This window comes from Vanellus vanellus (assembly GCF_965231255.1).
Source record: "Vanellus vanellus genome assembly, chromosome: 1".
NCBI lineage: Eukaryota > Metazoa > Chordata > Aves > Charadriiformes > Charadriidae > Vanellus > Vanellus vanellus.
In genome coordinates this window covers 164,627,751-164,641,337 of record NC_138905.1, presented here as the reverse complement: position 1 = coordinate 164,641,337, position 13,587 = coordinate 164,627,751, and the positions used below count along the sequence as shown (strand labels likewise).

General features: G+C 51.5%; 1 protein-coding gene across 1 annotated transcript; it reads right to left on the bottom strand.

Annotated features, from left to right (window-relative positions):
• Positions 1-2,452: 2,452 nt before the first annotated feature.
• Positions 2,453-3,298, bottom strand: SOX21 (SRY-box transcription factor 21; the record flags this gene model as incomplete). Its single annotated transcript, XM_082498428.1, has 1 exon — positions 2,453-3,298. The coding sequence occupies one exon, from the start codon at positions 3,296-3,298 to the stop codon at positions 2,453-2,455; it is 846 nt and encodes a 281-aa protein (XP_082354554.1).
• Between the last annotated feature and the right edge of the window lie 10,289 nt (positions 3,299-13,587).

The window sequence follows — 13,587 nt, the reverse complement described above, 5'->3', positions numbered from 1 at the left end:
AATATATATATTTATATATACACTTCATACATATATATACTTCATATATATGCACACAGACATATAAAAGGAGCCGGGGTTTGCCACCTCAATAAGGTGGTTGGCTCTGCTTTATTGCCTTGTAGATACATTCATGTTGTGCGCTGCTCGCAATTCCCTTGCTAAAAGGATGGACCAAACGGTCCCGCTCCCGTTTCCCTGCCGCATGTAAACTCCCGTGCAGAGGTTTGCTGGATTTACATCTGAAAACACCATTTTCGGGCACTAAAAAGACGAAAGCCGTTTAGAGGGGGAAAAAAAAAAAAAAAAGATAAAAAAGGTATTAGATTGTAGTTAGCAATGACTGGGAACCCCCCTGCGAAAAATACTCCAGAAATAAAACAGAAATATTACTCAGATAGGCGAACAAATTACAGGGGTTTAAGTGGCGAAGCTCTTAGGCTAACCAGATAAAGTGGTCAGGCAACTTTCCACTCTGAAAACGTTACTGGAAACCGATGAAATGCTTTGAACGGTCTCAGTGTATTCAGTGAACTCTGTTCTGCGGGTCCATGAATGCCTTTTTTTTTTTTTAAGATAATACGACAACTTGTTTTTTTTCTTTTTTCTTTTTTTTTTTTTTTATCTTCTTTCCTATTCACGATTAAAAATGTGATAAATCAGGTTTTTGGCTCTGAATAACAATGGCTTGATTTAGATTTCCTAGTAAATCTATTCAAAAGTGAAACAAAGACAGCCTTTAGAGGATACCTTACACCTCACCTGGACCAGGCACGTAAGGGCAATTCAGATAAAAATCTTGTTAGTAATTCAACAAGAAATAGAGGATTTTCTCTTTTCCCTGCTTCAGGCTTTATTTAAACTCTTTGTTCAAAAATGAACAGAGTGGTAGTCGGAATCTAATTTACAGATATAGTTTAGACGTCTAACTTTAAATTAGAAGATCACACAAGAAAACCATTTACACGTAAATGTTAAAACCAATACTTAATCTTTTTTTTTTTTACTTTATATTACATAAAGCCAAAATGAAACTAAATACATGTTAGCCAGCTTCATTCACAAACATTAGTCAAAATATACACATTACAAAAGTAAACAAAAAAAGAACTCTAAACTGATGAAGGATATTTTTTCTCTAAAATTTGTTGTGTGGTTTTGTTTTTTTTTAATCGCCATTTGCAATTGAATTGCAGTCGCTCTAAAATAAGCTAAACAGGTAGGGTACTCCAAAACACATGTGAAACACTTCATGTTGGCGGGGGGAGACGGCTTTTCTTTTAAATGAGAATACTCTTCTGTCAAAGCAAAGCTCTGTTTCAGTTCAGCTAAATAATAAATAGATAATTATCACTCAGACAAAAAAGTCTGATTTAACCTTAGATAATATTGCGATCCCCGAGCGGTCTCGCAATATTTTTATTCCCTTTCAAAGGCATTCCTTTTCTCTCTCTCCTTTTTTTTTTTTTCTTTCTTTTTTTTTTTTTCAGGTTAAAACTGACTCGACCGTGGGCGAAGTAAGTAACAAGAGTTTTCAATCCGAGACCTAACGTTTCCACAGAGATATACAAATTTACAGTCTGAGGGGGGAGACTTAATGACTGGAGGGGAGCGGGGGAGGGACGGGACGGGACGACGACACAGGGGGACCAAAGAGTCACGCGTCTTTCCTCTCGTGGAAATCACCACCCCGCGCCTGTCAGCGTCCCGTAGCAGCGGACGGCAGGAACCCACACGGGACAGCTCCCGGAGGGGGGCAGGCAGCAACATCCCGCACCGCCGGCTCTTTCTCGACGTGGATCCTGGCCCACGGGAGGGAGGGCTGGGGGGGGGGCTACGAACCACGCACACGGCGTCCCTCTCCTTGAGAGGGGCCGCACCTCGCCCTGCCCGGGCCTCTCCCCACGTCCCCCCCGCCCCCCGTCTCGTTTCGGCGGCGGCGGGTGCAGCAGCGGGACTTTTCCGAGCCCAGCACCGCGCGGGGCGTGGGGAGCGGAGGGAGGGAAAAACCCGCGGCCGAGGAAAGAGCAGCGCGGCGAGGAGGAGGCGGCGGAGGGCCGGAGCTCCGCGTGTCTGTCCCGAATAAGCACTTTTGGGCAGGCAGGGCGGGTCGGTGACTGTTTTTTTTTTTTTTTTCCTGCTTCTTCTTCTTCTTTTTTTCTTTTCTTTTTTTTTTTTTTTATTTTTTTTTCTCTTCTTTTTCAGCTCGGCTATCTGCAAAGACCGCATGCAACACACACAAGCTCTACGCGGGGCGGCGGGCGGCGACGCGACCCTCGGCGGGGCCACCCGCAACAGGTCGGCGGTGGCCCCCCGCTTCTCCCCGCCGCCGCCCGCCCCGGCCCCCCGGCTGTGGCGGCTCTCCCCCCCACCCCTTCCCCGGCCGCACGTATGCACTGGCACCCATCCCGGAGGGCGCCGGGGCTCTGCGCGGGCATCCTCCGGCCGCGGGTCATAGGGCGGCGGCGTAGGCTGCGGGGTAAGGGTCCAGCTGGGGCTTGCCCATGCCCGGCAGGAGGATGTAGGCCAGCGGCGGCTGCAGCCCCGGGCCGGGCCAGGCGCTGCAGTTGCAGGGGATCATGTAGCCCGGGTTACCGGGCGACGGGTGCGAGTGCGTGTGCCCCCCGGCGGCGGCCGCGGCGGCGGCGGCGGCAGCGGCGGCCCCGTGGAAGGCGCCCGCCCCGCCGGCGCCGGGGTAGCCCAGCGAGGAGGCGTAGGGCAGCCCCGAGCCCGAGGAAGAGGAGGAGGAGGAGATCTCGGCCATTTTGGAGCCCAGGTCCAGCAGGGAGTAGGGGCTGCTGGCGGCGGCGGCGGCGGCGGCGGCGGCAGCGGCGGCGGCCGACTGGGGGAAGAAGACGCGGGCGGCGGCGGCGGCGGCGGCGGCCGCCGCCTTCTCGGGGTTGGCCAGCAGCGATTCGGGCACCAGCCCGCCGGCCGCGCCGCCGTGCAGCCCGCCCGCCTTCAGCCCGTGCGGGTGCTCGTGGTCCGCCACGCCGCCCAGCCCGTAGGGGACGGGGAAGGCGAACTTGTCCTTCTTGAGCAGCGTCTTGGGCTTCCGCCGGGGCCGGTACTTGTAGTCGGGGTGTTCCTTCATGTGCATGGCCCGCAGCCGCTTGGCCTCGTCGATGAAGGGCCGCTTCTCCGACTCGGTCAGCAGCTTCCACTCGGCGCCCAGGCGCTTGCTGATCTCCGAGTTGTGCATCTTGGGATTCTCCTGGGCCATCTTGCGCCGCTGCGCCCGCGACCACACCATGAAGGCGTTCATCGGCCTCTTGACGTGATCCACCGGCTTGGACATGGTGTCCCCCCGCCGCCCCGGCGAGCCGCCGCCCGCCCCGCGCTGGCGGCCGCCGCCTCCTCCGGGCGCTTCTCCCGCCGCTTCCTCCTCCTCCTCCTCCTCCGCGCCCCCGCCGCGCTCCGCTCCTCCAAAAGCAATCTCGGCGGGTGCCCCGGCGCGGCGGCAACGGCTCCGGCGGGTGGGGGGCGGCGGCCCCCGGCGGCCCCGCTGCGGGCGCGGGGCGCTGCCGAGCGGCGGCGGAGCCTCCCCGTCAGGGCGCTGGGACGGGCGGGACGGGCGGCGCTCCCCGCCTGGGCCGCGGAGCCTCTCTCAGCGCCGGCGATCTCCGGGCCAGGGCTTTTCCTCGGGGCTCCCGGCGAACGGCAGCGGCCGGAGTCCAGGCGGGACCGTAGAGAAGTCTCGACGGCGAGGGCGGGAGCCGGCGGCAGGCGAGCGGCGCCGGGCGGGAGGGGGAGGTTCCTCGCTTCGCTGCGGGCGCGATGCTCCTCGGCGGTCTCCGGTGCGGCGGCGAGCCCCGGACGGGGCGGCGGTCAGAGCCCGCCCGGAGCCATCGCCGCCCGCGGAGCTCGGGAGACAGCCCGCCGCGGCGCGGTGCGGTGCGGGGCCGGGCGGGACGGGGTCCGCGGCGGCTCAGGCGCTGCGGGGAGGCCCCGGGGGGGCGCGGGCCGCCCCGCTCACAGCCGCCCCGCTGCGCCGGCGGGGGCGCGGCGAGCCGCCCGTTCCTGGCACATACTCGCCGGCCGCCGGTGGTAAGCGGCCGCCGGGCGCCGCGGCCTCCTCGGTTGCCGCCGCCGCCGGACAAACTTCGCCAAGTTTCGGGCGGGCTGCGGGGCGCTCCGCCTGCCGCGCCGCTCCCCCTTCTCCGGCAGCCGCCAGGTCTCTCTGGGTTTTCTTGGCCGCCGACTCGGAGGGGCGGCGGGGCGGGCGGGAGCGGCGGGGGGCGGAGGGAGGAGGAGGAGGAGGCGGCGGCGGAGGAGGCGGAGGAGGCGGAGGGGGGTGTCGGGGTGTAGAAGGAGGGGTGGGGGGGTGTTTCCTAATTAAAATGCTCGGCGGTCCGCGGCCGTCGGGCAGCCGACCCGGTTATAAAGCCGGCGGTGGGGTTTGCAGCCGCCGCAGTCGCCCCCCTTCCTCTCGCCCCGTCGGTGCGGCGGGCAGGTAACGCGCGCGCTCTGCATGCCTCCCCGCCGCGCGCGCGCCGCCCTGTATGTTATGCATGCGGCCTGCCCCGCCGCCGCGCGCCGCGGGCAGTGCAGGGCGGGGGGCGGGGCCTCTGCGCTGAGGGGGGCGGGGCGGGAAGAAGAGGCCACGCCCCTTTCGCGGCCTGGCAGGTCGGGGAGGGGGCGGGACCGTGTGTAGCGCATGCGCACTGCGACCCGCACCGCCCCTCTCCGCCCGCCGGTGACCGGCGCTGGCGGGGTAACGTGCGTGTGTGGGGGATGTTGCGCTCGCCCGGTGCCAGCGTCGTGTTTTGGGGTGTTTTCGGGTGTTTTCCCCGCGGAGGGCCGGTGCAACGGGCGGGGAAGGGGCAGAACCCTCCGCCTCGCAGAGCATTCCCCGGCAGCGGCGTGAGTCCGGCGGCTCCCCGAGAAAACCCACGCGTGTTTTCTCGGCCGCCTGCGGTACGCGCCACTTCACCCTCCCCGACAGCCCGAGCCGTCTTCCTCACCGGCTGCCTGTCCGTCAGGGTGAACTTGCTCGCCTTGTTTGGACTTCGACGGGTCGGGTTTTGACTTACCCTTATGGTATGTGGAAGTGCCGACTCCAATAAATCATTAACTCTTTACCGTGCTGGTGGCAGAGCCCAGCCCGCCACCAGCACGGGAATCGGTACTCTTCCTAACTTTAAGGCAAAGCCGGAGCCGGGGTGCCTTCTCCCATTTCCTACTACTTAACCCTAATTCAGCTTCCGAAGCCACCTGGCCAAACGTTTGAGCTCCTACAGTCCATATACCAGTGGGAAAACAAGAATAAAAGTTCCCGTCCGTTGTCAAAAGCCGGAGAGATTAAGATATATCTGTGAACCGGCCTCTAGGTTTCGCGGGGAAATGGTGTTTATCGAAGACTGGGAGCCCCACCAAGAGGGGGACAAGCCGGTGTAGGTCCCTCTACCCTGGGGGTCAGGCTATCCACCCACCGGGCAGCAGTTCCCGGCTCGGAGATGAGCAGCCAGGATTTTTTCCCACTGCGTTAAAATCCTCCCGTTTAATGAGGGATGCGATTTCCTATGTCGCTCGTTCACACATAACGTTGTTGTGTTTTGACTTCTAAGAGGCGAGGACTAATCCCCTGGCTCTCTCCGCGCAGATCGGATGCCGGCGTGATCGACTTCGCCCCCCGTCCCCCCCGTCCACCCCCTCCCCTCGCATCGTGGGTACCAGCGGGAAAGCGCCCGGACTAATTCAGTTCAGGGGAAGGCGAGAGCGCGGTTCCTTCCCAGCCGCCGCCAATGAGCAGGGTGAGAACCAAAAACATCTCCTGGAGGGTGCTCGGGGGGCGTGGGGTGTGTGTGTGTGAAGAAGCAGCAGCCACTCTCTGTTGCCACCACCAATGGCACCCCCGGCTCCCGCAGGCGCCCGGCCCCGCTCCCGCCAGCGCCCCTGGAGCGCGGGGAGTGGGGGCTCAGTCCCCGAGTGGGCTCGGCTCCGGCGAGGCTCTTTCCCCGCTCGTCGCCCCAGCCACGCTCCTTCCATCCCGACCCCGCTCCGCCCGCTTGTGCCCCTGCGCCCCGCGGTGCGAGCGCAAGGCGCGGTGTCGCGACAGAGCCGCGTGAAGCGCTCAAGGCGGGCACATGGGTAAGCCCCCGACTGGCAGTTCCTGCGCAGGTGAATACCCCCACCACGAACTCTCTTTGCCCGTGGGTACCGCCACGCCAAGGCTGCTGCTGCCTGAACCCGCTGGGCTGCAGCTCTGGATCTGCCCAGGCGCAGGCAGACCGGGCGGATGTTCCACAAAAACTGCGTGGGGAAGGGCTCTAAGCCACGGCCGCGGGTGTCGGCACAGGCTCCGGGGAGGTTCCTAGGGTGAGTGGTCCCCATTTGCCCTGCAGTTCTCCGAGGACAGCCCAGCCACCGACTCGCAGGTCCCCACAGAGTCGCGTACAGGTGAACTGATCTTAAAAAGATCGCGTAACTTTGCAGCAGAGAAGATGCCTCAACTCCTGGACTGCTGTCTTCCAAAAATGTCGCCGTTTGCAAACCCACGACTTCATCTGCGCATGTTTCTGATTACGTTCAGTCCTCCAAAGAGTGAAAACGGTAATAGAATTTATTGGTCATAAATTCATTGTACACGAATCTTTCACAGGCTGAAATCTATAAATGGCTCAAGTATATTTTTCCAATTGCAAATTAAATACTATATTCGAAGGTCTCCTTTCCAAAGTGCTCACCCCCCCACACCTCACGCTTGCGGCAACCACTGGCTACTAAAACACACACACGCGGTTATTTCAGCGATGCTTGCAGTTAAAGGAGGTCCCTAGTCATCTGCTGTCAAAAGGGTTTGCACAAAGTGATGGAAACCCTTATCAGTTCCGCTTGGACCAAGGTTGGACTCGGGTTCGGAGGGACCGGAGGATCCCAGGTCTCCCCCCCGGTGTGTGTGTGTGTGTGTGGAGGCTGTTCTCCCCGCGGGGAGATCCGCAGCCGCGGTGCGGCGCGGAACGGCTGCCTGCACAGCGCGCGCACACACACAGACACACACACAGACACACACACACAGACACACACACACGGAATCTCTCGGAGAGCCTTCAAATCCCCAAACACAAAAAGTGAAGGCTTTATCGGAGTTTAGTTACTTATCTGGATTTTTGTTAAACCACGACTGTGATCTCCGGGTAGTTGTGCGAGTGTGTTAATTGTTCTGATAATGTGTTGTTATCGATACAATAACAATACAATCGTGTATAATGTGATTTACTTGCCTTTGACCTGTCACTTTCTGACGCATGGAAATTCAAGGGCGCAATCGTTCCTTCTGCTATCGGGGAGGGGGGAAAAACCACCCGCGCAGATGCATTATCACGCGGAGGCTAAACAAGAATTTCCAGAATGCTGTGCTGTATTCCACCAAGCGAGATCAAAGCGCTTTTAAAAATATTAAAGAGGGGGTTAGACTATCTTCTCGATACCCATATGTTAATTCTGCCAGGTTGCTTACATCCACTGTAAGCAATTAACGTCCCATTCCAAGCAGTGCCCGGTTTCTCGTATTCTGACCGAGCAGCACCTCACCTCCGGTGCCCGGAGCTTTAGGATGCTGCCGGTATTTTTAAAGCCGAGTTTAAAGTGAGTTTCGAGGAAGCAAGCGCCTTTCCTCCCCATTTTTCATTTGAGCCTAATGATCAGGTGGCGAGTCAAAGAGATAAAAAGTAGGCGAAGAATAGTGGTTAGCCCGATAGCCATCTCCTCCTCACCATCCCTCCCGCCTAAAAAACTGACTCACGGGCTCAGCAGATCCATCGCCTCCCCCTCCCCCCCCCACCCCCCCATCCTCCATCCCCCGTATTTGCCGAGCCCGCATCGCCTTTCCCCGCCTCGCTTCGTGCACTTCAGCGTTTCCACCCGCCAGCCTGACTTTTTTTTCTTTCGCGTGGGGTACCAGCCCCCCCCCCGACTCCACATCACTTTCTGCTGTCCGAAGTTGCCGGGCACGCTGGTGTCTTAAGGACACCGACTAGTTCGCAGGCTCACTTTTTTGCTTGGATGGAGTTCGGCAGGGTTGTGAGGGCTCCTGAGCCTTTTCCCTCTTGAGAAGTCGAGTACACCTGTAGCGAGAGAAGGAGTTGTACCCCGTGAGCTCTTTATTGTGCATAATACGCTAAATTTATTCATTTGCTTTTACGGAATGCTTCCAAATGCTCGGTATTATTATTTTTCAATAACATTCACTTATTATTAGAGCAGCTGGTAGCCCAAGCTTTAGTGAAGTGCCTGGCAAAGGATTCTATCGTAAAACACTGGTTTCTAAGTTTATAGTTTCTAATTTGGCTGTGAAAGTGTGATTCGGGACAGAACTTGGCATTCAAATGCTCAGCTGGAGAGTAAACTTTTTATAATAAAAGCATTGGTTTATTGGGTTTGCTATTTTAAGTTAAAAGAGAATTAACAAAGTTTTTGCTAGTTTGGGAAGCATAGAGAAGTCCTGTACTATTTTTTTGAAAATTAAACGTTATGATTTCAGTAAGAGTAGAATATATTCTGCTTTTTTTGGTGATTTACTGTGCTATTATTTTAAAAGCAAACCCTGACCTTTGTCTCTGTGCTTAAGGACACCGGGGTTGTTCTTGCAGGAACCCCAGACCTAGATCTCATACAAGCATCAGTGGCAGTTCTGGGCAGAGGGTGATGATGGGGTCCTTACTACTTTTAGCCATAAATAAAAGCTTAAAATGCAGCCTAAGAGACTAGATAAAACGTAGCTGATCTACATGCACTCCATTTGTAATCCAAGCTATTTTCATGTACTTTAATGACTCGTTTTTTTGCTGCTTTTTAATCCTGTTAGTCTTGCAGCGGTTATGCAGCCTGGGAAGAGCGATCAGAACAGCAGACAAGGAAGTCTTAGAACACAAAAAAAGAAGAGTTGGGTGGTTACGTGCTAGTCCCTGACTGCTAGATGACTAGTGCCTGTCTGGGGATGTGAAGGCAAGAATTAGTCTCGTTGCAGAGTTCCTGGGCAGGCTTGGATGTTCCAGAAAGGGCAGCTAAATACCTCTCCAGCACGAGGACCTACTACCTAAAGCTCATGAAGTAATGCGGCTGTGTAAGCCTCCCCTCCCTTGCGTGATGAAATCAGAGCTGATAGGGATGGAGACTGCTGGCTGTCCAGGGTCCAATTTTTCCTGTTTGAGCAACCGCCTATAGCTTTTCTTCAAAGGAGCTGAGCAACGCTTGTGGTTCCCTTTTCCGAAGAAACGGACCATAATGTTGCAGTGTCACTGCCTTGTATGGACTGTATAGTGTGGTTTTGTAGTTCACTGCTAGGAAAGGTGAGCCTTGCTTTTTGGTGTCTTCTACTACAGGCTTCTTTATATTCACAAGCTCTTAAAATGTCCCCAGTCCCTGGACAAAAGTCAGGAATCCTTAACTGATGACCCCACATCCTAGCCTGCTCTCGCTCGCCTACCTTCTGCCCTGTTCCTTCACCTTTTCTGTTGTCCAGTGGACAAGCAAAGAGTGAGGGCTGAGCGCTCTCTAATCCAGCAGAGGGTATGAGACTGTTCTGCAAAGGGATCCTCACTGTGGAAAGGCAAATTAGATTGGATGTTCTTGGAGTAGGTCATGAAGCTTTTTAATCAGGAGATCTTTTCAGAGGGAGAAAGACCTCTGAAGATCTTTACATTTAAATTCAATTGAAATTTTACACTGACAATGATCATCTTGTTTCACTTCTTAGGGCTGTCCAGCAGGCATAGAGGATTTTTTCCTGGAATAAATACGTTTTGATGACTAGTCTAGTTTTGTTCAAGGATGATTCATAACCATAAACCACACAAGGTTGTTTTGCTAGTCATGGGTGCTAGACAGGTCCCAAAAAATCCATGCAATTTCGAAGACAAGGTCTTCGATTTCAGTGGATAAGATTGTGGTTTGGAACCCTTTGGTAAGCACTTCAGGATTTGTCAGTGCACACAACGAGGCTAACAAGAAGATCAAAGTCAAATGTTTGGACCATTCACCTCTGAAGAAAAGCTAAGCATAAGTCTGCTGTTTGCCTTCTGATCATAATGACTTCTTAATTGACTGCCAACAAATAGGGAAAGGAGGCCCCAAATGGAAAGAATTTATGTGTCTTTCTGGACATAAATTCATGGCCTGTGCTTCTTTATGGACAGTGTCTTGTTTATCTGTTTGCAAGAATGGCCAGTTTCTTGGTTCTGTCTGGTTAGGAGGAATCACAATGTCTGTGCTGTAATACCAAGTCACTCGGGAAAGTTCCAAGCTAATGGTCAGGAGCCAGTTCTAGTGATCAGACAAGTTAAACACAGAGGGTGCCGACACCTACACCCCACACCTACATTAGTACTCGCACCTGCATTTTAGCTGAGTGCCACAGCTTTCCAAGCAAATCTCTTCACTGTGCTCACTCACCATGCTTTGGTTTCCATTGAGGAGCTGTTTCAGACGAGACTAAACTGGAAGATGCTCTTCAACTGCCCGTGGGAGTGTGGTCCGGGAAGAGTGTAGCTCAACTTAGATCAACTAGACTCCGGTAGCATAAAATGGACGATATGTAGCGTTCGTGATTCAGACAGCTGACAATTCCACTTTTTGCATCCACTTATTTTAGGTGCTTCAGGATGAGCTTTTCTGCCCAAGGGTAGAAAAGGCACTTCTGCCTCTGCATGAGTGTTCTGCTGGAAAGGAGTCCCTCCACTTTGTGGGTGATCTGTGAGTATAGTCATAGGTAGTCAAAAACCAAGGACTGGGGAGTTCACGGTTGCTTGGCCCCCAACCTTACCACAGCTTTTGGAATTCTGCTAGGCTTTGCATTATCCTCACAATAGACTTTTCATTTTCCACAGAAGGATTTATAATGGCTTCCCTTGGCATGGACATTGAACAGAAATGATCCTCATTTTCTGAAGTCAGTTGAATAGTTAAATCTTACTGTGATAAACATTGGCTAGATTTTTTTTTTCACTTAAGCGTATAGTTTCAGTAATAATACTTGTTAGACAGCTTTTTTTTTTTTGATATCCCAAATTAGATTTTTTTCTCTTTTTTTAAAAAGGAATCTGTTATTTTGAATAACTTGTCCTTATGAATGCTTGACAGGTGTGTATAATAATCTCATAATAAACAGACTAATAATAATACTTACAGCTACAAAACACTGAATTATTTTACTTCTTCAGTATCATAAAGGCTTTGGATGGAGTATTTTGTCCAGTAGTGTACTTCAAGAAAGTTGTGGAGTCATTCGACAGAATGCAGTGAGACTGATCAGAGGTCTGAAAAATGTGATTTACGAGAAAAGATTGAAAGCAGCGTTGTTACTTAATCTGGAGAGGAGAAGACTTAGGAGGCAAAATAGTCTTTAAGGGTGTAAAAGGTAATTGTAAAGACGAGGGGATTAAATTGTGTTTGTGGGGAGAGACAAGAGGTAATGAGCTTAAGATGTGAATTCAAGTTAAATGCTGGAAAAAACCAAGCTGCAAATAGAGAGAATGGATATGCGGAGCCTCCCCTTGCCTGGGGAGGCTGTGGGAACGCGGAACGATGTTAAGCACAGGTGAGACTCATTTGTCAAGAGTGACAAAGCCCTAGGACAGGAGTTTTCTTCTGCCTGGCTTTGTATGGGTCTCTGACATGGGAAGAATCAACTTTAACTCAGTTCTTCATGGGATCCTTTTTGCTCTTCAGAGCCCAGACGTTCTGCTGGTTCACAGCCCGCGTCTCCGTTGTTCCTCTCCTACCCACGCGTGTGACCCGCACCACTGCGCCCCCCCCGGCCCCATTGCCAAAATGCTCATATAGGAGCAAGTCTTCCATCAGCATGCTGAAGAAATTGGTTTGTTTGTTTGTTTGTTTGTTTGTTTTTTATATGATTTAGTTGGCACTGGCCTCCTCTTTCTTCTTAGCACAATTTTATCACTGTCTATGAGAAGTCCTGTTCCTGACATGGCTTTGTTTTTTTCTTTTTTTTTTCCGCTTTATCACCTTTCTATTTTGTTTTAAATCTCTGCTGAAAACACATTTCTACCTGAGTTTCTCTTCCAGCTGCAGTCCCTAGACCTAGAATTATAATATTTAGTTCTATAAATTATTGTATTATGATTTCTCTGATTTTGATGAATGTTATTTTAATGGCGTTATGCTACATGACATGAAAAAAGGAAGGGTCATCATTGTTCATTAGTATTGGCAAAAAAATTGTCAATGGTGTACCAAATCAGTGACAAATTTGGCCCTTGGTGTATACATTTTGTTTAGGGTATCTTTGCCTGTAGCACGCAAAGACATTTGTAACCTTTTACAGACATTTTATTTTCTTCTGTAATATTCTCCCATATGAGGATGCTTATTATCAGTGATGTAAAAGATAAAGGCATTTTTCATTAGTGTTTCATATTGAAAATCTGACTTTTATTACTGATTCTATAGAAAGAATAAGAGAGCAGAACGTACATTAAACAATAGATCTATAAAAGAGCAAGGAGTTTTGCAGCGTTCTTGGGGACACCTTTTCAGTTCAGTGGTGAAAATAAAATCAAACTTTCCAGAAGGAGTTCTTTTGGTTTTCAGTTCTCTTGTTCTCTTTTTCTTACGTTTTATCAGATGTTGTTTATAGAGTATGAAGAAGGTCATGCCAAAAATACTCATTTACCCAGAAAGTAAATAATTCAGACTTGGATCGTCTAAAAGACCTAAAAAGAATTCAGCACAGATCTTTTAAAGTATGAGGGTGCCTAATTTCCATTGATTTTAATTCCCTTAAGGAGATTCAATGGGATTTTATGCCCTAAATTCCTTGAAAATATCTGTATACTCTGAATGGAATCGGCCCAAAGCACATTTATGCTTTATGATAGAAACAGATTGCTGCATTGTTTCTTGTTCACCCCCTCCAGTTTTTTAATGCTTCAACTGTTTTCCAAGTAGGATGGTTAAACAATGGTTATAACAAAGACTATATAAAGTTCAATTTTCTTGGATTTATTTGGGTCTTTGCCCCGTTTTGCAAATGGAGCCCAGTCCTGCTGGACTAGGAGTTACCTGAACAAGTTTCCATGGGGTAAACCAGTGTGTGAACGCCAGTATGTGAACGTGCCCACGTAGCTCTTCAACGACAAATGGCTGTGTGCATGCAAACTCGGGTTGAAGGAAAGAAAATAACTGGAAATTAATCTTCAGAGGAAAAATGTATAAGCCACCTCACATGCACTTTAAGTTAAGAATATGGGATGGTCGGCAGTCACAAGGGTGTAGATGATGTACATGATGAATTTATGGTCCAGCTTACCTCACAGGGATGTGCTCTTGTGCATATAGCCTGAGATGAGAACTTGTGGATGGTCCAGCCGTTGTCTTTTGCTGAATTGTCAGGAGTGCCATGTCTTTTTTTTTGCAACACGCAGAAAGACAAGAAGCACATCTTAGCCACAAGATATACTACCTCTGCTTTTCACCCCCCAAACCTTCTTTTTAAAGCATGTGTTAGGTGCCCTTCTTTTTGAAAAGTAGTTTAACAAAGTTGTTAAATGCCAGAAAAAAAAATGAATAATCTTCTGTATTGCTATAATCCTATAAAAATGCTGCAGGTATACCTATTGGACGTGCCAA